A 24,290-nucleotide genomic window follows, 5' to 3' on the forward strand; every position below is an offset into this window, starting at 1 on the left:
GAATGGTCCATGGGATGCACCTAGGCCCCTTTTCTTCAACATCTGGGTATTCACATGCTTTCTTCATTCTGAACTTCTCAGCCATCCCTGCCCACTTCAAGAAGGGTCTGGAAGACAAAGAGGCTTCAGAAGGTGGAACTGTTGTTTTCCAGTGTGAGCTGACAAAAGCAGCTTCTGTGGAGTGGAGAAAGAAGCACAAGACACTCCGAGCAAATGGCAAATACAACATAAAGCAGGAAGGTCCTGTGTTAGAGTGTGTGATCCTCAACCTGGAACTTAGAGATGCTGGAGAATACTCCTGTGTATGCGGTGATCAGAAAACAACTGCGGCTTTGGCAGTACATGGTAAATCAAAGTATCTTGCGTTCAGCATCTGGCAAGCCTGGCTATTCTGAAACCGTTCTGTTTTATCTCATTCGTTGATGCCAGCTTGTGGTTTGTCTTTCACGGTCTACCTTCCATTCCCTGGAAACCCCCCTCCTTCCTCCCCCTGCTCTGTTTGCTGTATTGCTCTTTAGTTCTAGAACTGTAGTTTTCAGATTTGGTCCTAGGAAAACCTTGGACTTTCTGAAGGTGAACCAGAAGTGAGAAAATTTGCAATGTCTGAGCATCGTAAGGCTTTCCCTTGACACAGTTGGTTGTTAGGGCTGATAGTGAAGACCGAAGGCCTCGTAAGTTGTCCTCCATGATCTTTGTGTGTGCTCAAAAACACATACACCTGAGATATTCTAGTGATCTTATTTCCAACTAGCAGCGGATCTGACGTTTTTTTGAAATGGAATTCCTAAGGTCAAAATCCTGCAAAACTTCTTGTTGCATCATGCTTTTTTTTTTGGATGTTGCCTTCATTTAGGACTCTTCCCCTTTCTCAGAGCTCCTGTCATCCATGTGGATACCTGGGCCATCAATCTTACCCGCTCATTTCAAGGAAAAGATAAGGAATCAGGAGGTCATCAGTGGTGAATCTTCTGTGCTTTGGGGTGACCTATTGGAAGTGGCACCACTGATCTGGAGAAAAGAGCAACTGATTCTCAAACTATGCATGAAATATCCTGTTGATCCACCATCTAGATGCAAAAGATATGGGACAGTAGATCTGTTCTTGTGGTGCCCACTTATCACTGCTACCCTAAGGAACAATAATAAATAATACTTGGGAAACCTTTGGCTTTTTACACTAGTTTGTCAAATAATATTTTGGGAATAGACTTCATTCTTCTTGTCTTCTCTTAGACTGTGTAGGAGGAGTGTGGAGATGGACTTGAAGTTATGCAACAACCATTATGAAAACATCAGCCCAGAAAGACTGGAGAGGTTGAGGACAAAACTTACGTTTGGCCCACCTTGACTGTCTTTGGTATAAGAGAGAGGGAGAGAGAAACTCTGTCAAGATTTCAAGATACTGTTATTATACTCTACCATATAACAATAGAGTTCTAATAGTTTTTCTGGCATTTGTTTCCTGACCTGGCCTACTACAAAAGGCTAACAACTACCTCATCCCTATCTCCATCTTCCTTCTTTTGGAAGTCTCTCTTCAGTCATAAAACAAGGAATCCAAGAGGTTGGCCAATGAATCCACTGTGTGCTCAGTGTTGGAATCCAGATTAAAGTATCTGAGAAAGATAGCTCACTAGTCTCTAAGGGGCTCCTGCCAACTCCCAAAGTAATTGATTCCACTGATAAATTTACCACTAGCAAGATCTTCCTAACATCAAACTGAAATCTCTCGTCCTCTAACTTCGCTCCATCATTTTGTGTCCAGCCCCAACTTGGATGAACTAATAGTTTTCTGTATATAGGAAGATCCCATCATGGCCAGCTTGAGTACCTTAGATCCAAAGAGCCCACTGCTTCTCTTGCCCTGCCTGCCTGCCTGCCTGCCTGCCTGCCTGCCTGCCTTCCTTCCTTCCTTCCTTCCTTCCTTCCTTCCTTCCTTCCTTCCTTCCTTCCTTCCTTCCTTCCAATATATTCTCTGATCTTCTGCTCTGCTGAATATATAAACACATTGCCTGAAAATAACGAGAATGTGATAATACACAGAAGAAAAGAAATACAGTACATTAGAAACAGGCAGCATTCGTTGTGTACCACAACAAAGACAACTTGAGTTTTGAATGACTTCCGGGAGATGTTGCAAAAGTCACCTGTCAGGACTTCCAGCAGTCCTATTGCCCAAAGTATTAAGAACTGCCTTGTTGGATCAAATGTAGACAGCACTGCATCAGCAAACTGGGATTTTTCCCATGTTCCCTGATACATACTGTCTTTTAGATTTATTGAATGTGTTTATTTTCCTGGTTTCACTCTTGAATTTTCCTTCGTAAAGCAAAGTTATAAACATAAACAATTCATTTTTTAAATCCTTATGAACCTCTTGCAGATTTGCCCCTTTTTCAGGCTGGCCCTTTATTTTTTCCCAGGAAAAAGGGTCACTGAATTGATAGACCATCTAGGATGGATGCTGGCTGTGGGTGGACAACCTGCAAGGCACCTGTCCTCCTTCCTCCCCCTCCCCTCTTGGCCCGCCCCTGTTGTCAGGACTACCCAGCTGCCAATCAAACAGAAGTGTGAGCCGGGAGGCAAGGAGGAGGGAAGACAAGATGGCTGCCGGGGAGCTCTGCAGCCACAGGCCTCATGAGGAAGAGGCTGAATAAAGCCAAAGCCCAGGATTCAAATAAAGAGTAAAATTAAAAGGTAGACTGCCCCGATGAGGAGAGGCAACTGGAAAGGAGGCAGCAGCTGAGAAAACCAGGGAGAGAGAGGTGTTTTTTTCCTTCCCTCAGAACTGGCATCTTTCCCTCAGAACTGGCTTGAGGGAAAAAATGGTCCGTTTTTGATCCGTTTCCCTCAGAGGGAGCGAAGATTCAGAAGAGGAGACGAGTCGAGAAGCCCAGCCAGGACAAGCAGAAAAGACAAAGAAAAAGCCAAAACTTTGACAGAAAAGAAATAGAAAATAGAAACTAAAAGAAAAAAAAGGGGGATAGAAGAAAGATTGAACTCTGTGGAAAAAGGAGTATAGCTCTGACAAATACAGGGATTAAGACAACATGAATACAGAAGTCAGCCATAAACAAGACTATTGGAGACGCAGAAGAGAAAGAGAAATTGGAATTTAAAGAATATAGCGTAGATCAGTGTTTCTCAACCTTGGCAACTTTAAGCTGTGTGGACTTCAACTCCCAGAATCCCCCAGCCAGCATGGCTGGCTGGGAATTCTGGGAGTTGAAGTCCACACAGCTTAAAGTTGCCAAGGTTGAGAAACACTGGTGTAGGTAAAGAGCTTATAGAAAGTAGTTAAAAAATAGAAAGTAATTTTATTATTGAGATGAATTTCTACTTTTTTCACTTTCTTTTTCATATCTCTTTTTCTTACTATCCTTCTCATCTTCTATACTTTTACTATATTGTGAAATTCTAACCAAAAAAATAAAAGAGGGATTAATTTCTGACCTCCTGGAAAGCATTTATAATTTCAGATTCCTTTTTTAAAAATGTGTAGACTTTCTTTATGAAAAATAAAAGTCTCCCCCCAGCCACTGAAGGAGGATACAAAAACCCAACCTGCTGTTCAAGTTTCCAGTGCTTTGTGTCTATTTGGGGTCAGTTTGTTATTGGTGGTTCAAAAAGAAAGAGAAAGGAAGAAAGGAAGGAAGAAAGGAAGGAAGGAAGGAAGGAAGGAAGGAAGGAAGGAAGAAAGAAAGAAAGAAAGAAAGAAAGAAAGAAAGAAAGAAAGAAAGAAAGAAAGAAAGAAAAGAACTTGCAACACTTGGATGCTGAAATAAGCTGCAATGCCACAACCCTAATGCAAATATTGATAAATAGCAACTACTTGAAGTATACATTTATTGAGTCTTTTCTTTTTTAGTTAAATATGCAAACAAGGATGATGCCAGAAACAATTCAATTGAGACTGAATAACCTCAGTGACCCCCGTGGAGGGAAATGTTTTATAGCTGCTGGCTAAGAATATTTTCATTTCCTCTTCATGTTGTCTTCTTTTCCTGAGTTGGCTTCCTCCTTTATTTTCTTCCCAATTTGTTCCATCTGAGTCTTAGATTCCACCTCTTTCCCACACTCATTGATAATTCTGCAGAAGATGAATTGATCAGCTTCCATACATCTCAGACCAAGTATGATGCCCTGATGGACTAGAAGAGTCCCACTATGTTTTAAAGCTGGCAAGAAGGACATCCGTCAGCTGAGTCGCTTGTTTAATGGATGGTCTTAGATACAGACAAACCAGGCAGTATACTGGCAGCTGTGAAGACCAGCAGATGTTGTTCATTAGAACCTGCGGTGAACTCCCAGCATATGTAGGATATGATAGGAACATTTATTATAGTTATGTTGGCTTTGAACCTGAGTGATGTGATTCCTCCCTTTGTGTTGTTGTTGTTTGTTGTTTATTCGTTCAGTTGCTTCCGACTCTTCGTGACTTCATGGGCCAGCCCACGCCAGAGCTTCCTGTTGGTCGTCAACACCCCCAGCTCCCCCAGGGACGAATCCATCACCTCTAGAATATCATCCATCCATCTTGCCCTTGGTTGGCCCCTCTTCCTTTTGCCTTCCACTCTCCCTAGCATCAGCATCTTCTCCAGGGTGTCCTGTCTTCTCATTATGTGGCCATAGTATTTCAGTTTTGCCTTTAATATCGTTCCCTCAAGTGAGCAGTCTGGCTTTATTTCCTGGAGGATGGACTGGTTTGATCTTCTGGCAGTCCAAGGCACTCTCAGGATTTTCCTCCAACACCACAGTTCCAAAGCATCGATCTTCCTTCGCTCAGCCTTCCTTATGGTCCAGCTCTCGCAGCCATGTGTCACTATGGGGAACACCATTGCTTTAACAATGCGGACCTTTGTTGTCAGTGTGATGTCTCTGCTCTTAACTATTTTATCGAGATTTGTCCTCCCTTTATATCTTCGCTATATACCTTGTCTGGGGTGGGAGAGGCAATAGTTCCTCCTGGGGTTGGCTAGAGCCCTCCCCAAGAATGACATCTTGGCTTCTTAGCTTCTGTATTTATTTTATTTTTATTTATACCGGCTGTTGTTATTGTAATTATATTTTTATGGTTTTAATTATGGATTTTTTCGTGAACCGCCCAGAGTCCCCCTTTTTGGGGGAGATGGGTGGTGATATAAATTTGGATAATAAATAAATACATAAATAAGCCTTCATACTTTAAAAAAATCTTCCTAGTCTTTCCAATGTCAGTCTTCATGTCTCACTGCGTTTCTCTAGCGTGCATCATTGTCCATGCCTCTTTGTTGAGTAGGCGGTCTATTCTACTCTACTCTAATTTTTATCATACTGCTTTGCTGGTTTCCCTTCAAGGCCATCTGCCAATGCCTGATGAAGCTTGTGGAAGGGTTTCCATTAAAAATCAACAAGCATTGGATCAATATCACTGTATTGTTCCCATGCTAATTCCTCTTCCCTGCCTCTGACCTAGCTTTGTCCACAGTCCATCTACCCCTGGAGAATCTTCATACTCTTCCTTTATGTTCTGCAGCCCTACCTCCCCAGTTCAAACTGGAACTGAAGGATGTGGGAGCCACTGAAAACGGAACAGCAACATTGCGTTGCGAGCTCACCAAAGCTGCTCCAGTGGAATGGATGAAGGAAGAAAAAAAAATAAAAGGAGGTGACAAATACCAATTAAGACAGGAAGCGGCTGTTGCAGAGTTGGTGATACATGATTTAGATGTTGAGGATGCCGGATGTTACACCTGTAAATGCGGAGACCAGAGAACTTCAGCTATCTTGACTGTTAACGGTAAAACATGCAAAACCGGGCTCCTTGGTTTAATGATTGGCGGATGCTATTAGATAAGGAATCATAAATTTTTTTTAGTGATGGAGCTGAAAAGATAATATCTTAATGGGTTTTCTATAGCCTTCATTGACATGCTGGTCTGTTTCTCCCTTAGCTTTTGTCTATTTAAGTGCACAGTGCCTGTCAGATGAACATTTGAACTTCTAATCAGCATTTTCTTGGATACAACCTTGGGTGATATGAACTGACAAATCAATCTGTGGAATTTCATCTGGAGTCCCTTTCAGCAGTGCAAGGCATTACTTAATTGAAATAGAAGTGTGTGATTCAATAGGACCATGGGATTACCCCCATCTCCCCCAAAAAACCCAATCCAAAAGCCAAATTCAGGGAAACTTATGTCTGATTTTTGATACTTTAACAGCCTTTACTTTTTATACTCCACTTTTCATAGAGTTCTTGACCTTTTGAATACTTTGTTCATTCTTCTGAAGGTTCAAAATAATGAAATGTGAACTTGAAAAGGCACATTTCAGTTCAAAATTGGTTCTGTTTGAAACTGCATTTCAGGTTGTCATCATCCTTGGTAATGGTTTGAAAAATAAATATGGGTACTATGTCATATAAAGTCCGACCTTGAGACAGGAAGTAGGCTTCTATATACAATGTTGTTAATAATATAGAAAAAGAGAGATTTAAATTCTTTTTGCCCATCTGGTGCGCAATTATAATTCAGTACAATTCTGTTCAGATGTGTCACTGTGAAAGTGGCATCTCTGAGAACTGGAAATGTATCCATTTGAATCCTGGTGGTTCCACAGTCAGCCTCAACAGTAGGATTGTGCAAATATTTAGATCTGGGGTTCAGCTGAATTGCGTTTCTGAATTGAGCTGACTTTCCAAGTGGAATTGAAAAGCTGATTTGAGCTATTGACTCAAATTTAATGCCTAATCAAACACCTTCAAATATCTGAAATGAATCAGAGTGTCTCTTGAATCAAACCAATGAGTCAAACCTTCTTTTGCCTGATTCACATAGACCTTTATAATAGTTGGTGGCCCATTTAACAAAATTCCAGTGAGGACTTTATTAGACAATCCAGCCCTTTTTCTCCTGTCTGGGGTGTAGTCATATACAATCCACTGTACAGAATGCCAGGACTTTATGACTTCTGGCAGTTAAAAACACTTTCGTAAAGATTCTTATTGCTATTCTTTCAAGGTGTATGCAAAATACAGTATAATTTCCTTTGAAGCTGTGCAGTTATCTTGGCAAAAAGGGCAATATTCAGCATAGTCAAGCAAAGTGCACTTTCTGGATGATTTGGGCTACAACTTTTATAATCTTTAACTATGATTAGGTTTGGCACAGGTCTGATGAGCAAAACATCTGGAGGAATCTAAATTGGTTGTCCAGTAAAGGAAAAAAAAAGCTATATATTTCATCTCTCACATCTAAGGTCCACTCCCTCCAGGAATGTCTATCAAATGAATAACGTTTTGCCACTAACGTTTTTTATTTCCTGGGGCATCAAACATCCATTTGTCCTGTTGAACCTTTTCCCCAGGCTTCTACTTTTCTGAAATGGGTCAGAAGTGCCGCTTAATGGAAGAAGGGTCCAGGTTTTACTTTCTCCCATTCTTCTTGACTCCACAGCCCTCAAGCCAGAATTCACACGGCAGCTGAAGAATGAGAAGGCAGAAGAGGGCGGCACAGCCAGATTACGCTGTGAGGTCACGGTTGCTAAAGCCCCAGTGGAATGGCGTAAAGATGGTACAACACTTCACGCTAGTCCCAAATATGAAATGAGACAGGATGGTGGCATCCATGACTTACTCATTCACAACTTGGAGCCCAAAGACAGCGGAGAGTATTCTTGTAGCACTGGAGACCAAACCACATTTGCCACGTTATCTGTGAAAGGTACTGGTTTTTTGAAGTGGTTAGCACCATAATTTGTTAATGCCTTCTTTACATTGTCTTATCTTCTACCAAATAGCACACCATTAAAAAAAAGAGAGAGACCATTTTACTAATTGATGGATGGATTTCCATTTGTGATAGATCATAGTACAATTAAAAAAGAGTGGGGTTAGTGGCCTAAATTCTCGCAGTCACTAATGGATCTTTTGACCCTTATAGAACTGGACATCACCATCATCCGGGGGCTGAAAAACATCGAGGTATTTGAAGAGGAAGATGCAGCCTTTGAGTGCAAAGTTTCCCATGACAATGCAAGGGATGTAGAGTGGAAGTTGCAGGATTTGCCCCTTCAGAGCAATGAGATGAACGAGATCTCGGTTGAGAAAGGTGGGGTCCACAAGCTGACACTACAGAAAGTCACCCAGCAGGATTCTGGCACAATCACCTTCCGGGTGGGACCATATACCTCCACGGCAGAGCTCAGAGTGAAGGGTATGAGAACTTTATCTCATCATTTGTGACAGTAAATGATTAAGCATCGCAGTTCTGGTTATTGGTTATGCACAGGGGGATAACTTAAGAATGTTAGGCAGATAAAGAAAATATAAACTGGGTTGAACTATGATCACAATCTATAGTACCTGCATTGCAGGCAGGACATCTGCAGCAAGCCAAGATTTCATCCAAATAATAAAATGTGTGTCAAGATGTCCTAACTCTGCCCCCCACCACTTTTCTGCAACATCATTATGCACGTGCAAAACGGGCAGAGTTTCCATCATGACGGCCTGATGCCATTTCATCACTTACCCCATCGCATGGATGCCCACAGTTGCAGTTAACCTGGTACTGTCAGCTCCTTTCCTCAAATTAAATTGGGCTTAAATTCTCGTAACATTCCAGCCAGTGTTACCAATGGCTCTGCTGGTCCTGGAATTATGAGAATTAAAGTCCAACATGCTGGGTATCATAAGGCTGAGGAAAGCTGGTTGACATGGGTCATAGATCTCCCCCATTCCAAATATTGATTTGAGGTGCTTTTCTGAGCCCTCAAAAGTAGGGTGAACATCTGTGATGTTCTTAACTTCTGCCGGATGAAAACACAGAGAGAAAATAACTTCTCCAGGCTTGGACTGCTGTAGGGTTTGCAGTGAAAGAAATACCCTCACCTCATTACACAAAAGATAAACAGACGTAAGAAAACAAAATCCTATTAGCTTGGCACTTTGCCCACCCGCATCTCCTATGCTGAAGAAAAGAGTTAAACTGACAACATTCTTGTCTATTGAGGGAAAGCTGCAAAGCCATCAAGGTAACATTTCCATTAAAGGATCTGAAGCATAGCTATTGGGAAGAAAGATAGCAAGAATTCTTTTTTAACGGGGAAATAAAGCCAAAACAAAACACACAACACTGAATTTCACTCTAGGTTCAACTGCAATGCAACTTTGTTGTTTATTCATTCAGTCGCTTCTGACTCTTTGTGACTTCATGGACCAGCCCACGCCAGAGCTTCCTGTCGGTTGTCGCCACCCTCAGCTCCCCCAGGGACGAGTCCGTCACCTCTAGAATATCATCCATCCATCTTGCCCTTGGTCGGCCCCTCTTCCTTTTGCCCTCCACTCTCCCCAGCATCAGCATCTTCTCCAGGGTGTCCTGTCTTCTCATGATGTGGCCAAAGTATTTCAGTTTTGCCTTTAATATCATTCCCTCAAGTGAGCAGTCTGGCTTTATTTCCTGGAGGATGGACTGGTTTGATCTTCTTGCAGTCCAAGGCACTCTCAGAATTTTCCTCCAACACCACAGTTCACAAGCATCTATCTTCCTTCTCTCAGCCTTCCTTATGGTCCAGCCCTCGCAGCCATATGTTGCTACGGGGAACACCATTGCTTAACTATGCGGACCTTTGTTGTCAGTGTGATGTCTCTGCTCTTGACTATTTTATCGAGATTTGTCATTGCTCTTCTCCCGAGGATTAAGTGTCTTCTGATTTCCTGACTGCAGTCAGCATCTGCAGTAATCTTCACACCCAGAAATACAAAGTCTTTCACTGCTTCTACATTTTCTCCCTCTATTTGCCAGTGATCAATCAAGCTGGTTGCCATAATCTTGGTTTTTTTGAGGTTTAGATGCAAGCCAGCTTTTGCACTTTCTTCTTTCACCTTCATCATAAGGCTCCTCAGTTCCTCTTCACTTTCAGCCATCAAAGTGGTATCATCTGCATATCTGAGATTGTTAATGTTTCCTCCAGCGATTTTAACTCCAGCCTTGGATTCCTCAAGCCCAGCACATCGCATGATGTGTTCTGTGTACAAGTTGAATAGGTAGGGTGAGAGTAGACAGCCCTGCCGTACTCCTTTCCCAATCTTAAACCAGTCCGTTGTTCCGTGGTCTGTTCTTACCGTTGCTACTTGGTCGTTATACAGATTCTTCAGGAGGCAGACAAGATGACTTGGTATCCCCATACCACTAAGAACTTGCCACAATTTGTTATGGTCCACACAGTCAAAGGCTTTAGAATAGTCAATAAAACAGAAATAGATGTTTTTCTGAAACTCCCTGGCTTTTTCCATTATCCAGCGGATATTGGCAATTTGGTCCCTAGTTCCTCTGCCTTTTCTAAACCAAGCTTGTATATCTGGCAATTCTTGCTCCATGAATTGCTGAAGTCTACCTTGCAGGATCTTGAGGATTACCTTACTGGCATGTGAAATGAGTGCCACTGTTCGATAGTTTGAACATTCTTTAGTGTTTCCCTTTTTTGGTATGGGGATATAAGTTGATTTTTTCCAATCTGATGGCCATTGTGTTTTCCAAATTTGCTGGCATATAGCATGCATTACCTTGACAGCATCATCTCGCAAGATTTTGAACAGTTCAGCTGGGATGCCGTCGTCTCCTGCTGCCTTGTTATTAGCAGTGCTTCTTAAGGCCCATTCAACCTCACTCTTCAGGATGTCTGGCTCACTGACCACACCATCAAAGCTATCCCCGATATTGTTATCCTTCCTATACAGGTCTTCTGTATATTCTTGCCACCTTTTCTTGATCTCTTCTTCTTCTGTTAGGTCCTTGCCATCTTTGTTTTTGATCATACCCATTTTTGCCTGGAATTTACCTCCGATGTTTCTAATTTTCTGGAAGAGGTCTCTTGTCCTTCCTATTCTATTGTCTTCTTCAACTTCCGTGCATTGCTTGTTTAAAAATAATTCCTTATCTCTTCTGGTAACCTCTGGAATTCTGCATTTCATTGGGCATATCTCCCCCTATCACTGCTGCCTTTTGCTTTCCTTCTTTCTTGGCCTACTTCTAGTGTCTCAGCAGACAGCCATTTTGCCTTCTTGGTTTTCTCTTTCTTTGGGATGTATTTTGTTGCCGCCTCCTGAACAATGTTGCGGACTTCTGTCCATAGTTCTTCTGGGACCCTATCTACTAAGTCCAGTCCCTTAAATCTATTCTTCACCTCCACTGCATATTCCTTAGGAATATTAGTGAGCTGATATCTAGCTGATCTGTGGGTCTTCCCTAATCTCTTTAGTCTGATCCTAAATTGTGCAAGAAGAAGTTCGTGATCTGAACTACAGTCAGCTCCAGGCCTTGTTTTTACCGACTGTTTAGATGTCCGCCACCTTTGGCTGCAAAGGATGTAGTCAATCTGATTTTGGTGTTGTCCATCTGGTGAAGTCCATGTATAAAGCCGTCTCTTAGGTTGTTGGAAGAGAGTGTTTGTCTTGGCAAAATTCTATCAGCCTATGTCCTGCTTCGTTTTGTTCTCCCAGGCCATGCTTACCTGTAATTCCAGGTGTCATTTGACTGCCCACCTTAGCATTCCAGTCTCCTGTGATGAAAATAACGTCTCTTTTAGGCGTGTTTTCCAGTAGGTGCTGCAGATCCTCATAGAACTGCTCTACTTCAGCTTCTTCAGCACCTGTGGTTGGGGCATATATTTGGATCACTGTGATATTAGATGGCTTGCCCTGAATTCAAATTGAGATCATTCTGTCGTTTTTTGGATTGTATCCAAGCACTGCTTTCGCCACTTTACTATTAATTATGAAGGCTACTCCATTTCTTCTGTGGTCCTCTTGTCCACAGTAGTAGATCTGGTGGTCATCTGATGTGAGGTGGCCCATTCCAGTCCATTTCAGTTCACTGACGCCCAGAATGTCTATCTTTAATCTTGACATCTCACCAATAACCACATCCAATTTGCCCTGGCTCATAGATCTTACATTCCAGGTTCCAATGGTGTGTTGATCCTTAGAACATCGGATTCGCCGTTCACCACCAGCACCGTCGGCCGCTAGCCGTCCTTTCGGCTTTGAGCTAGCTGCGTCATCATGTCTGGGCTAGTTGAACTCATCCTCTGTTCCTCCCCAGTAGCATTTTGACCATCTTCCAACCTGGGGGTCTCATCTTCCGATGGTATACCGACATATCTCTGGTTGTACTGATCCATTTAGTTTTCACGGCAAGAATACTGAGGTGGGTTGCCATGACCTTCCCCAGGGATCGCATTTAGTCTGACCTCTCTGTCATGACCTTCCCGTCTTGGGTGGCCCTTCACGGTTTAGCTCATGGCATCATTGAGGTGCTCAAGCTCCAGCACCACGACAAGGTAACGATCCTTTGCTGAAGGCAATGCAACTTAGGTAGAAATAAATCCGTGTGGTTGTCCAACACTGGTGATGTTGTGGAAGCAGAAAGGTCCACAGTTTTCAAACTGGGATAGAACATGTAGAAATGCCTTTCCTGTCATGGAGGTCCACAGGGTGAGGGATAGGTGATGAAATCTGCATTTGCACATTGTGGTGCAAACTCCATCCCTTTCATAGTTACAGGTAACATTGTGATGCAAGTATGAAAGGGTGGAGCATGTGTTGTGCTGCCCCAATGCACGTTTTGTCATTCTGGTGTGGAGGACTCTGCTTCCTGTGTTCTGTAACTGATCTCCGGTGCCTCTCCCTTAAATTGGTCATTTACCCTTCATACAGATTTTTTTGTATTTCTGGATTCTATCCATTATGAAGTTTCCATTGGACAGACTGAGATTTATCTCAAAAAATTGGGTTTGGAAACTTCTCCGACAATATTTCTGTCCTGTTAATATGATAAAAAAGGAAGTTTACCAGTATTTTTTTTAACACCACTGGTTCCAATACTTACTATCATATATTGTGAAAGATGTTCCCATCTGCAAATTAGGACCTATATTATTAATAAATAATTACTTTTTATGCAGTGAAACCGACTGAAGCTCCTGGCAGAATTTAGGGAAAAGCATTCCGTTCAAGTATTGCTAGAGCAAGCACTTGTTTCTCTAAGATTGATTATATATAAGCGTCTCTGTGTGTGTGTGTGTGTGTGTGTGTGTGTGGCGTAACCCTGAATTCTTAATTTATTTTTTTGAAATTCACATATACATAAAATCTAAGCTAGCCTCCAAAAAGTTATTTATTGTTTCAATTTAAATCCTGTCTGTGTGAGATGATTGCAAGTGGACTCTCTTTTTTGCCAGTTCTTGCAGTCTTTTTTCCCTTTACATTTCCAGCACCACTTCCTGTCTTTAAACAAGAGCTAACTGACACAGAATTGCAAGAAGGTAGCACGGCTTTCCTAAAATGTGAAGTCTCTCAGCCCAACATCTCAGTGATATGGAAAAAGGGCTCCGAAATCATTGCTCCAAGCTCCAAGTATGAAATCAGTCAGGAGGGAACCACCCATATTTTAAAGATTTATCATTTAGACCCAGCGGATTCTGGAAAGTATACCTGTGACATCGGTCACCAGAAAAGCACAGCAACTCTATCAGTGGAAGGTAAAAGTTTTATTAAGCAAGGAGGGTCTGAACTTCTGCATAGCTTTGATCCTTTCAAGGGTCTTCCGTAATGATCTTTCATTCTAAATTACAAAGCCGCTCCTATTTTATTTTCTACTAATTATTCTTTTGACTTTTAGCTTTTATCAGCCCACGGGTGTCTGTGGGATATTGCTGCTGTCTTCAGAACAGTGAAAGCAGCACTGTGTGGTTGAGCCGTAAACTTCGCTTCATCATACGTGTGTGCAATGTCATGCATGTCTACAAAAGGGGTGGGGTTGTGCTGCAATGACATCAAGCTCCTTTTATCATTCTACCCCCCCCCCCCTTGTCCCTTCCAGTGGACACCCACTCCCTCAACTCTTGTGCAGAAAAAACTGTTTCTTGATTTCCCTAAGCTCACCAACTGTATGGGATTTCATCTCTCACCCTCCCAGGACAGACCAAGGCCCCGCTAGCAGCAGCTATGGGACTTTAAGTCCCTCTCATCTGGACCAGAGATTTTTCATGTTGGAGAAGGCAGTGTCAGAGTATTTGATAATTGGTACCACCACCAAGTTGATTGATACAGCTATGGAAGAAAGTAGCAGAACACGACAGGAGCCACACCTGTTCACGCCAATGAGTAGGCTTGGAGCCACATCTACTTGGTCCTGTTGCAAGGCCTTAATCGCTTCACCACACTGGGTTCTGTTGAGGCAAAGATGCTGGAGGGAATATGCTGAAAAAAACAGTGACTTTTTTTTTTTACCTCCCTGCACCAGGAAAGGCAATCTCTGGGTCTTGCACTGACCTGCTTAAGGATGTTGGGTGATCGAGAACTGTCACAAAAGTGACAGGTTAACTAGCCTTTCTGCCTCACAACCACAGGCATCTGCAGAAACAGAGGATCTTGGAGGAACAAAATGAGCATTATGTACCTGCAGGATCATGACACACATGCAAAAGATCTGGGCTTGCACCATGATGACGCAATGCTCCTTTTGTCTTTTGTCTCCCCTTCTGCCTCCCCACTATAGACAGCCAAATCCTTTGGGGACTTCCACATTTTCCTTAGTTGTTCCTCCTGGTTTCTTCATAGTTGGTGGTCCATATTCACTTTCCTTACTTTCCAAGGTAATCGTAGTTAGACTTGTGCGTGATGGCCCTCCTGCTTCGCCGCCTCCATAACAGGGATTACAAAAGCATGAATGCTGTGGCCAGTCCTTATGCTCACCCCTCTCTCTTCTTTTCCCGGTGTGGCCTTCTCAGCCCTTCCAGCCCTTTTTGAAATCCAGCTGGAGAGCCAGGAAGTCAGTGAAGGGGCGACGATCACCCTTGCCGCAGCGCTCACTAAACCCGACGTGCCCATCCAGTGGACAAAAGGCTCTACCAGACTGCGGCCAAGTCACAAGTATGAGATGAGGCAAAAGGCATCCTCTGTTGAGCTGCTCATCCATGATGCCCAACTGGAGGATTCTGGCGATTACACCTGTGACACCGGGGATCAGCAAACCACAGCATCTGTGCTTGTCAAAGGTCAGGGGGGAGTCGATTTTGCTCAGCCTGGCTTTGCAGAGAAAAATAATTATCATCAGTAACTTATCACCCAGTCAGAGAAGGTGTGTTACACCAGGGACTGGTGGGATTCTAGACTCCAGTGCAAGAGCTTATCCTCACATCCCCCTAATCATGGCATGAGCATGGTTCCACAACCCTTTTTTCAACACCCTGTACTCACTGCGTTGTCTATGATGGTTTATTTTATTTATTTACATAGATTTTTTTTAAAAACTGCCTGACTCCAAATGACTCTAGCTGCCGTACATAATTAAAAAACCAGAAGAATTAAAGCTGGATCCAGGAAAACCTGTCCCATCCCAGAGGTGAAGCAGGTTCAAGTCCTCCTCAGTTGAGCCACTTTTAAAGTAGCGTTCTTCCTCTGCTTGGGGCTTTTAATGTTTAACACAGCATTGGCCATGGACGCAAACTGTCCTATTTTGCTGACCATTTGGTTGCTGATATGGTCAGGGATGGAAACTGCCAAAATCCTGTCAGTTGCTTCAGGCATACCTCCCACCCTCCAGTCACTGGGCACTATCTTCATTGGCCATTTCTCAAGTGCTTGCCCCCTCTTATAAGGGCTTCATAGAAACGTGGGTTTAATGCTCTTTTGAAAGAATACTATGGCAAGTTTTTAAACATGAGTTTAGCACTAAAGAGCACTAAACCTGTCTTTAGAAAACAGGATTGCCTCTCATTCTAGTTCTGTACTGTGCAGAAAATAAATTTTCTTGTATTCTCCCATCCCATCGAAGGGCTAACAAAGTTTGACCCTATTTATCTTCAGCCAAGGTCAGCTAAATGCTGCCACAGTTCTGAAAGTATATACCCCAAAAGTTGGCTGAAGGCCCATACAATTTTATTTTCATTTTACTTCATCCTGTATGAATAAATTGTTCTTTTCTATTTGCTGAGATGTGCCAGAAAATGGGGGAAAAGCCCTAATTGTTTTAGATGAGTTTCAACATTAAAAGCCCCAAGCAGAGGAGCTACTAGAGTCAATCCAAGTCAAAAGAACATCCTAGAAGAAGAGAGACATGTTCTTATTTCCATATAGCTGCCAAGAAAATTTGGATGGAAGCAGCCTGAGAGTCATCAGAAACTGGGTTTGACCTGAAGGAGACTTCAGATGACTTACAAGCCCAGTTCAAGTAGCAGCGCTTAGCTGATTTTGACTGATCTTGCAAAAAGCTAAAGAGGGATGGTTATTACTTGGATGGGAGACCACAAGGAAATCCAAATTCCATAAGGCTGGGCTGGGAAGTAGAACAAAATCCCAAAGAAGACAACAACAAATCACTTTGATATAATTGCTAGGAAAACTACATGGACATGTCCATGAAGTCATCAAGAGTTGAGTTCGACTTCAGGAAGACTTTATCGTGATTTATGTTAGGAGATGCTCCTACCCTAGTGGCTACTTTGGCCTGCAGAAGGAAGTCCTTGCACACATTTTCATGCAATTCAAGCTGGATTTGAAGAAATCTTTGCTGTTAAATGTTTACCAACTGATCAAGCTGGAGTGGACCTCAAGGTTAGGGGGTAGATCTTACCTGTGGTCATGCCAGGATGTTTATTCACCATATATTTATTTTCCCCTCCCTTTGATTTCTTCCATTTCAGCTTTGCCAGTGCATTTCATCAAGCTGCTTGAAAATCAGGAGGCGGAAGAGGGCAGCACTGTCACCTTGAGCTGCGAAACCTCCAGAAGGGATGCCACTGTGCAGTGGAAAAAGCAAGGATCACTGCTACATTCTGGAGACAAGTACAAACTGAAGCAAGTGGGTGCTGTGGCAGAACTGACTATTTGCAAGCTAAATTCTGCAGACGCTGGGGACTACTCCTGTGAAACCGTGGACCAGAAGACCACTGCTTCTCTGCTGGTGAAAGGTGAGACTTCGGATTGTCTCTTGGGGGAGACTGGCACCTTCTGGGATGTTCTTTCAAGTTCCCAGCCTAGCCTACAGCCCTTGGAATCTAGAAGTCTCCCATCTAAGTCCTCACCAGATCTGACCCCGTAGAGCTTTCAGGTCCAGACAAAGTTGACCGTTGTCATTGCCTGCTAAAATCCCAAAAGTTTACTACTTTTTGCAAAGGGAAGAAGGTACCCAGGAATTGGCTCATAAGGCCAGGCAGGGTTTCTGCATACTGGCTTTGCAATTCTTCTCCCTGATAGCTGGAGAAACTGGGGCTTTCTGATGGGCTTGCTTCAACTGTCATGGAGTTCTTCAGCTAATTCCCCTTGATACGATTTGAGCAGGAGCCTAAAGTTTTCTTCTGTGTCTTTCTGTTATAAATTCCTTCAAGAAAAGTCATCTCCTCTCAGGGGTATCCATGTGTGTGTGTCTGTGTGTGTGTGTAAACATCAAGATGGTGCTGTGACTGCACAATCGAAACCCCACCTTTTTGTTTTTTACACAAGTAAAGAACAGTCTTACATTACACAGTCATGGCTGCCATCTTGACTTGTTTGACCCCCCTGCAGACATCCCAGTCTCCACTGCTAAAAAGTCCTCACCTTTCCTGCAGATTATTTAAAGGAATAATTTCTTTGAGCCAATAATGTGAATTCTTTGAGCCAAATTAATCATCAGCAGGCAAACTGATAATTCACAGGTTTCCTTTGCAACAGATGAATATTGGCCTGAATTAACAGCTGCTGTTGCAGTGAAAGACTTGGAGAGTGTTTGGATAAACCAAATAATGGGATGTAAATTCACAAATAAATAAAAGAAATAAAAAGTATTCTCTTTCAATTGTAGAAGCACCGGCTACCATCAAAGAAGCACTGAAAGATCTCACCCTTACTGAAGGAGAGGATGCTGTGTTTCACTGTGTAGTTTCTCGGGAGAAGGCGAAAGATGTGCAGTGGAGTTTGGCAGGCGTGCCTCTCCAGTCCAATGAAATGAATGATATTGGAGTTCAAGGGAAAACTCACACCCTCATTCTCCGAAAAGTCACTCTCGAAGACTCTGGCACCATCAGTTTCCGAGCTGGTCAGAATTCAACTGAGGCTCAGTTGTTGGTGCAAGGTAAGTCAGTCAACCCTTTTGGAATGGAGCTTGATCTTCCACAAGGACATCCATGAAAGGGCAGGGGCCCAAAAAATCAAGATGGGGTTTTCAACCACAAGATTGAAGATCTGCCCCTTTTTTACACACGTCACCAGTCTTTGATCATGCAGTCACAGCTACCATCTTCATTTTTTTAACACCTCTCCCCAGATGCTCTTCCACGTTAAAAAGCAATGTCCTGCATTTGCATTTTAAAAAGCAACTTCATCTAAATGAACTGTTCCTCTGGAGAGCAAATTTTGTTTCTGAGCATACAAATTATCTCACTGTGACTTCAGTGATTTTGGCTCTCCCCCAGATATTCTGTGTTCTGCAAACCCCTAATAATTCATTCAATATAATTTGTATTTATTAAGGAAACAAAGTAATCTGTCCTTATCCGATGTACGTGATTTGGGAGTGCTTTAAAGAATTGGGGTGGGAGGTGGGGGGATTACAAATTCCTGTAACACCCAATGGGGTGGTCTTCCCCAATCTGAGGACCTCTGCATGTATTGCTCTGGTATCCAGGATTCCTACTCAACACGATCAATGGGAAGATTGAAGCCAACAGGGAATCATTGTTCAGATGTCTGATAAGGGGGTGTCCTCAAAACCCAAGAGTAAACCTGCTGTTTAAGTGTGGACAGTTCAGTGTTCAGTTACTGGTGTTCTGTCTCAGCAGATGGAAGGAACTGGCTAATCTTATTTGGACTTGGAAGCTAAATGGGTCAGACCTCTTGGATGGGGGACCACCAGGAACTGTCAGAACTATAGGTTAGACGGGGAAGTTGGGAACACCCTAGAGGAAGGCAAACTACTTCGGCACTGTTGCCAAGAAAACCCCATGGGTGCGTCCATGAAGTCAGCGGGAGCCAAGCTTGACTCAAAAGAGAATTATTTTTTAGTGGTGCTCTACCTGCTCAACAGTGGTCTCTCTTTCCTCCCTGTAGCTGCACCAATAATCTTCTTAAAAGAGCTGGAGAATGCAGAAGTAGCTGAAGATGGCATGGCAACCTTCTGCTGTGAGATTTCCAAACCTGGGATCCCAGTGGAGTGGAGAAAGGGATCATCCATACTCCAGCCCAGCCAGAAGTTTGAAGTCACGGTAGAAGGCACTGCCTACATTTTGACCATCCATGATGTAGTCCCTGAAGACTCAGGAGAATATAGCTGTAGCACAGCTGGCAAGAAAAGCACTGCCAGGCTTAAAGTTAAAGGTGAGTGCTTGTGAAGGCACAGCAGCAATTGGAGAACTGTTGGGAGAAATCATCTCCTGCCACACTCACTCTAGATTCTCTTTCTCTCTCTCCATCTGTCTACTTGATTTTCAGAGACGTTCTAGATTAGCTTTCTCCATTTTTTTCTAACGTTTTATAATTTTGTTTAATATTTTGAGGTTTAAGCTAGTATCGGTCCAGCTTGTTTTTGCTTGGCCTTGATTTCTAGCCCCTCCAACCATTTTGAGCATAGTTGATTCTTAAAAATTTATATATTTTATTATACATATTTAAAAGAATATATGGGATAATCGAAATATAGGACAACAGTTGTATTATAGGATACAATATTATAAATGCTTATTTATTTATTTAATTCAATTTGTGCATCACTTGGCTCCCAACAAATCTATAATGTTATAGAATATAATTCTATAGAATATTGAATAATACAAAAACGAGTACAAATTTAAACGAAATTAGAGAATGGATAACGAAGGACCAAATATAGGTAGTGAAATATGGGTGGATAGCCAACAAATCTGAAATACCATATAACTAATATATTCCAATACATCATCAAAAGCTTATAATACTATAAGGGATTTCATACCCATTTTCTAATCATAAGATGTCCCTACAGGTCGTCCTCGCTTAGCAGCTGCCTCGTACAGCAACTGTTCCCAGTTACGACAGTGATGAAAAAGTAACTTTGCAACCAATCCTCAAATTTATGACCTTTGCAGGTCTGTAAAGCAAAGGAAAGCTGAAGTACAATCATAATCACAGTTGCAGTTTCACTTTGTGAACTTTACTTAATGACCGAGTTGCCAGTCCCAACTGTAGTCAAGGACTACCTGCATTAAACTTTAAAGGTAGTTGGTTAACACAATTCATTAAAAAAGAGAGAGAGAAACTGTAGGTGATAAAGAAAATATAAGTGATTAAGGCAACACTGCAGATCAGTGTTTCTCAACCTCGGCAGCTTTAAGGTGTGTGGACTTCAACTCCCAGAATTCCCTAGCCACATGCTGGCTGGGAATTTTGGGAGTTGAAGTCCTCACATCTTAAAGCTGCCAAGTTGAGCAGCACTGCTGAAGGTTATATGTCAAGTTAAAATACAACTCTAAAACCCAAATTTTGGGGCTGGCACAACTCCATGTATAAAACTGTAATTTAAAAATGGCTTCCAATTAAAAAGTCTGCATTGGTATTACTATTTAAATACAAATTTATTTTAGACATCAAGGCATGCTCATACAACTTAATTAGCCATTCTTCCAAAGAGGGGAATCAAGAATCTTTTCCAATACAAGGCATCTAGAATCCTTGCAGACATTAACATATACAACATGGTAAAAAAAAGAGAGCATATTTTGAAGGAATAGAAGGTTTAGTGAAATTTAATGAAAATATCTCAGGATGGAACGCATAGCTGACTTTTCTAAGGAAATGTGTGATATGACCAAAATAAGGCAGTCTTGGGCATTTTAGCTTCCAGTGATGTTCCTGTCGTGACATGGTTTAAAATCCCCCCATTCATTATTTTTGCTGTCCAAGTACATGCCGTAACTATCTCCAAACCCATAATTCGAAGGAGTCAAGTGTTCTTCCATCTCTCTTCTTTATTGTCCAAACTTCCTCAACGAAAGTCGTAGGAAAAGAAATAACTTGGACCATTCTGCATTTGGTAAGAATCAGATGGTGGGCTGTAACTGTCCTTTCACCAGCGAGGCCCCTTTCAGTGTATGCCTCATCTTTCAGCTCTTCCTGTGCTCTTCAAACGGGGCCTGCAAAACAAGGAGGTTGAAGTAGGAAACACGGTGTCTTTGTGCTGCGAGTTGTCCAAGCCCATGGCTCCTGTGGTGTGGAAGAAAGGGAACGTGAAGCTTCAGTCTAGTGAGAAGTATGAGTTCAGACAAGAAGGGAACTTTGCAGAGCTTCTCATTTATGATTTGGAAGTTCAGGATGATGGGGACTATACCTGTGATTCAGGAGACCAGCAGACAACTGCCACAGTGAAGGTCAAAGGTAGGGAAAGCTGGGGAAGTCCCAGAGTCTTCTGTCTTCTTCATGCTTTTCCTTGGGATGGGCAAAGTACTTCATTTAATGAACCCCCACCCCACCCCAAGCGCGGCTCCATTTGGTTTCTTGGAATGGTCTTCTGCAAGGTATGCATTTGCTGGGGATTATAGAGTTGTGGTTCAACGCCTGCAAAGGGCACTGGGTGCATCCCAATGCTTTGTTTCATTTCCGCCTGGTAGTGTTGCCCGTTCTCTTTGAAGAAGAGTTACAAAATGTGGAGTCGGAAACCGGGGGGAAGGCTGTCCTGTGCGGCAAGATCTCGAGTCCTGATGCTCCCATTGAGTGGCGGAAAGGGTCCCTCCTTCTGCAGCCCAGCACCAAGTATGAGATGAATCAGAGAGGCACCACGGTTGAGCTGATCATCCATGATGTGGAACCTGAGGATTGTGCCTCCTACACTTGCAGTACGGGAGATGAACTGTCCACAGGATCGGTTTATGTACAAGGTGCGTTCCTCACTCTCCTTCCATCTATATTTTGTAAACCCTGCAGCCAAATGGTTTGACACTGTCAACCCCACAGGGTAGAATCATCAGCCTCTGGATGGCGTGGTCCTCGCCCATCTTAAATGGAGCTGCCGTTTCTGGACTGCGATACTCAGCCAGCCATAAGATGGCAGCAAAGCGTTAGAGTTTTCTGTATCTTTTTGGTTCCCCGTAGATAACCTGAGCTGCAGCCCAGATGTGGTACTTTTACTTTAAAGTAAGCAGCAGTTTTCAATTGGTGGTATATAGCAGCATTGGGGGAATGCAGAAGATGCCTACCATACAAATTTACTGTCTGGAAGCCCAGTTTTCTGTGAGCCACAAGAGATTAAGGACAACCCAGCTGGGTGGGCACATTGGAATGGTGTGGCATCTGGTTGGAGCTCCTGGGCAAGAGCCATGGAACAATAGAATTGGAAGGGGGCACTTTATAGAATCATAGGATTAGAAGGGGCCTTGGACATCTTCCAGTCTAGCCCCTTGCCCAGTGCAGGAATCCTCAGACCATCCCAAATAAATGCCTATCCAACATTTGCTTGAAAACCTCCAGTGATGGAGCCTCGCCACTCTAGGAGACAGGCTGTTCCACTGCTCCATAGCCCTCACAACCAGGGGATTCCTCCTCCTCATTTTCAAGTTTGGATCTATCTCTGTAAAGCTTCCACCTGTTGGTTCTTTTCTTGCTCCTGGGAGCTCTGGAGAATAAATCCAATGTCTCTTCCCTGGCACAGCCCCTGAAGTAATGGAAGACTGCTATGTCTCCTCTTCACCTTTTCTTCTGTAGGTGAAACATAAACAGTTCCTTTCAGGGTACTTGATAGGATTTAGCCTCTAAGCCCCTCACCATCTTTCTCCCTCTTCTCTGCAATCTGCACATTTAGGCCATTAAGTCCAATTCCCTACTCCGTACGAGAAGCTAAATTAAAGCATGCTCAAAAGATGGTTGCCTAGTTCCATATGCCTAATCCTAAAACAACTCATCTGGAGAACATCTTACTGGCTGAAAAATAGCTCTGCAATGCTTGGGCAAGCTCTTGATTCTCCATAGGGGGAGTGGGTAAAAAGTCATAGCTGTGGAATTGAAGCCCCGCCCCCTTTTCATGCCCTTAAGTAAGGGCATGGCTTTGATCTCATGGTTGTGACTGGCATTTTGACATTTTTGACCCCTTGCTTGCAGATGCCCTGTTCACACCTGTATCACCCTTATTTTTCAACGATTCATTTTTCAACCTTTAGTGATTTAACAGTTGAGTGCACAGATTGGTTTAATATTGAGTAACATCAGGTTTATTAACTACGGGGGCTAAGCTAACGTCAAATAGGAAGTACCATCAAGCGTGCTATTCTGATGAAGTGCTGAGTGAAGAACATGTACATGTGAAGCAGCCCTTAAGAAGACCCAGTTCTGGAAAGAATTATGGTGTCACCTCTGTTGATAAAACATCTCAAATGCAGACTGGGCAAGTTACAAGCCAGGCCTTTCTTCCCAAATCTGAGATATGGGGAAGAATGTGATTTACTGCTAGACTTTAGTTTATGTTTCTGGAAAGGCCAACCCTGTACAGAACTGTCAACACTGAGATGGATCATTTTCTAGAAATGGAGAGGCTATGATTGAGAGCATTAGAACCAGGAGGCACTCCAGAAACCTTAGCCACTTAAGGAGAAAATGATTCACCTGATTCTTTTGCAGGTTAGGCCTTAATCCTTTCTTCTTTAAGGGCAAGTTATTTTGATACATAAAAATCAAACCCGCACATCTGTTTTATGTATCTTCTTGTTGTTATTAAACTGTATATAGCTAGGCTTGGAGGCAAATCACTCTTTCTAATATAGTCACTGGGGAGTTACATGAATCAGAAAAATGAATGATTGTAAATAAAAGATCTCTTTGACATGTAACCATCCTTTGTACAAGGATGTATTAATTAGGCCTTGAAATGATCTTAATAAACTGTAGGATTCTTATTGCAGCTTGTCTTCCAATTCTGCAGTTCTGGCGTGAGATCACTTTTTAAAAAGATTAATGTGTGATCTTGGATGATTTTGAAAGGCTAAGCAGGGTCAGATTTGGTTAGCACTTGGGTGGGAAACAACCAAGAAAAGAAGAAGGGAAATGACTTCCATATTGTTGCTGAGAAAAGTGCATCCGTGGATGTGTCCGTGAAGTTACCAGGAGCTGGATTTGACTTTTTCAGTGGGTGACCAAATGGAAACTCCCATTATCTTGTTGCAACCAATTTTGCCAAAAGCTTTTAAGGAGGTGATGAGTTGCTGTAGAAAAAAGGAAGATGACCTTGATAGAGATAGGCCAGATCTGTTACCAAAGTGGCAAGGGGAAAAACATGGCTTAAGTCCAAAACAAGAAGGTAGGCATAAAACAC

At 42.7% G+C, this 24,290-nt stretch overlaps 1 protein-coding gene across 1 annotated transcript in view; it reads left to right on the top strand.

Annotated features, from left to right (window-relative positions):
• Nucleotides 1-24,290, top strand: part of OBSCN (obscurin, cytoskeletal calmodulin and titin-interacting RhoGEF) — a 193,689-nt gene that overhangs the window by 72,420 nt on the left and 96,979 nt on the right. Inside the window, exons 45-56 of the mRNA XM_063301888.1 lie at nt 82-345; nt 5,516-5,779; nt 7,437-7,703; nt 7,923-8,195; nt 13,255-13,521; nt 14,773-15,039; nt 16,687-16,953; nt 17,826-18,095; nt 19,070-19,336; nt 21,101-21,367; nt 21,601-21,867; nt 24,273-24,275. Of these exons, the coding sequence (XP_063157958.1) occupies nt 82-345; nt 5,516-5,779; nt 7,437-7,703; nt 7,923-8,195; nt 13,255-13,521; nt 14,773-15,039; nt 16,687-16,953; nt 17,826-18,095; nt 19,070-19,336; nt 21,101-21,367; nt 21,601-21,867; nt 24,273-24,275 (2,943 nt within the window). The remainder of the gene's footprint in view (nt 1-81; nt 346-5,515; nt 5,780-7,436; nt 7,704-7,922; nt 8,196-13,254; nt 13,522-14,772; nt 15,040-16,686; nt 16,954-17,825; nt 18,096-19,069; nt 19,337-21,100; nt 21,368-21,600; nt 21,868-24,272; nt 24,276-24,290) is intronic.

The sequence above is a fragment of the Candoia aspera genome, chromosome 4 (genome assembly GCF_035149785.1).
Source record: "Candoia aspera isolate rCanAsp1 chromosome 4, rCanAsp1.hap2, whole genome shotgun sequence".
In the NCBI taxonomy this organism is placed as follows: domain Eukaryota; kingdom Metazoa; phylum Chordata; class Lepidosauria; order Squamata; family Boidae; genus Candoia; species Candoia aspera.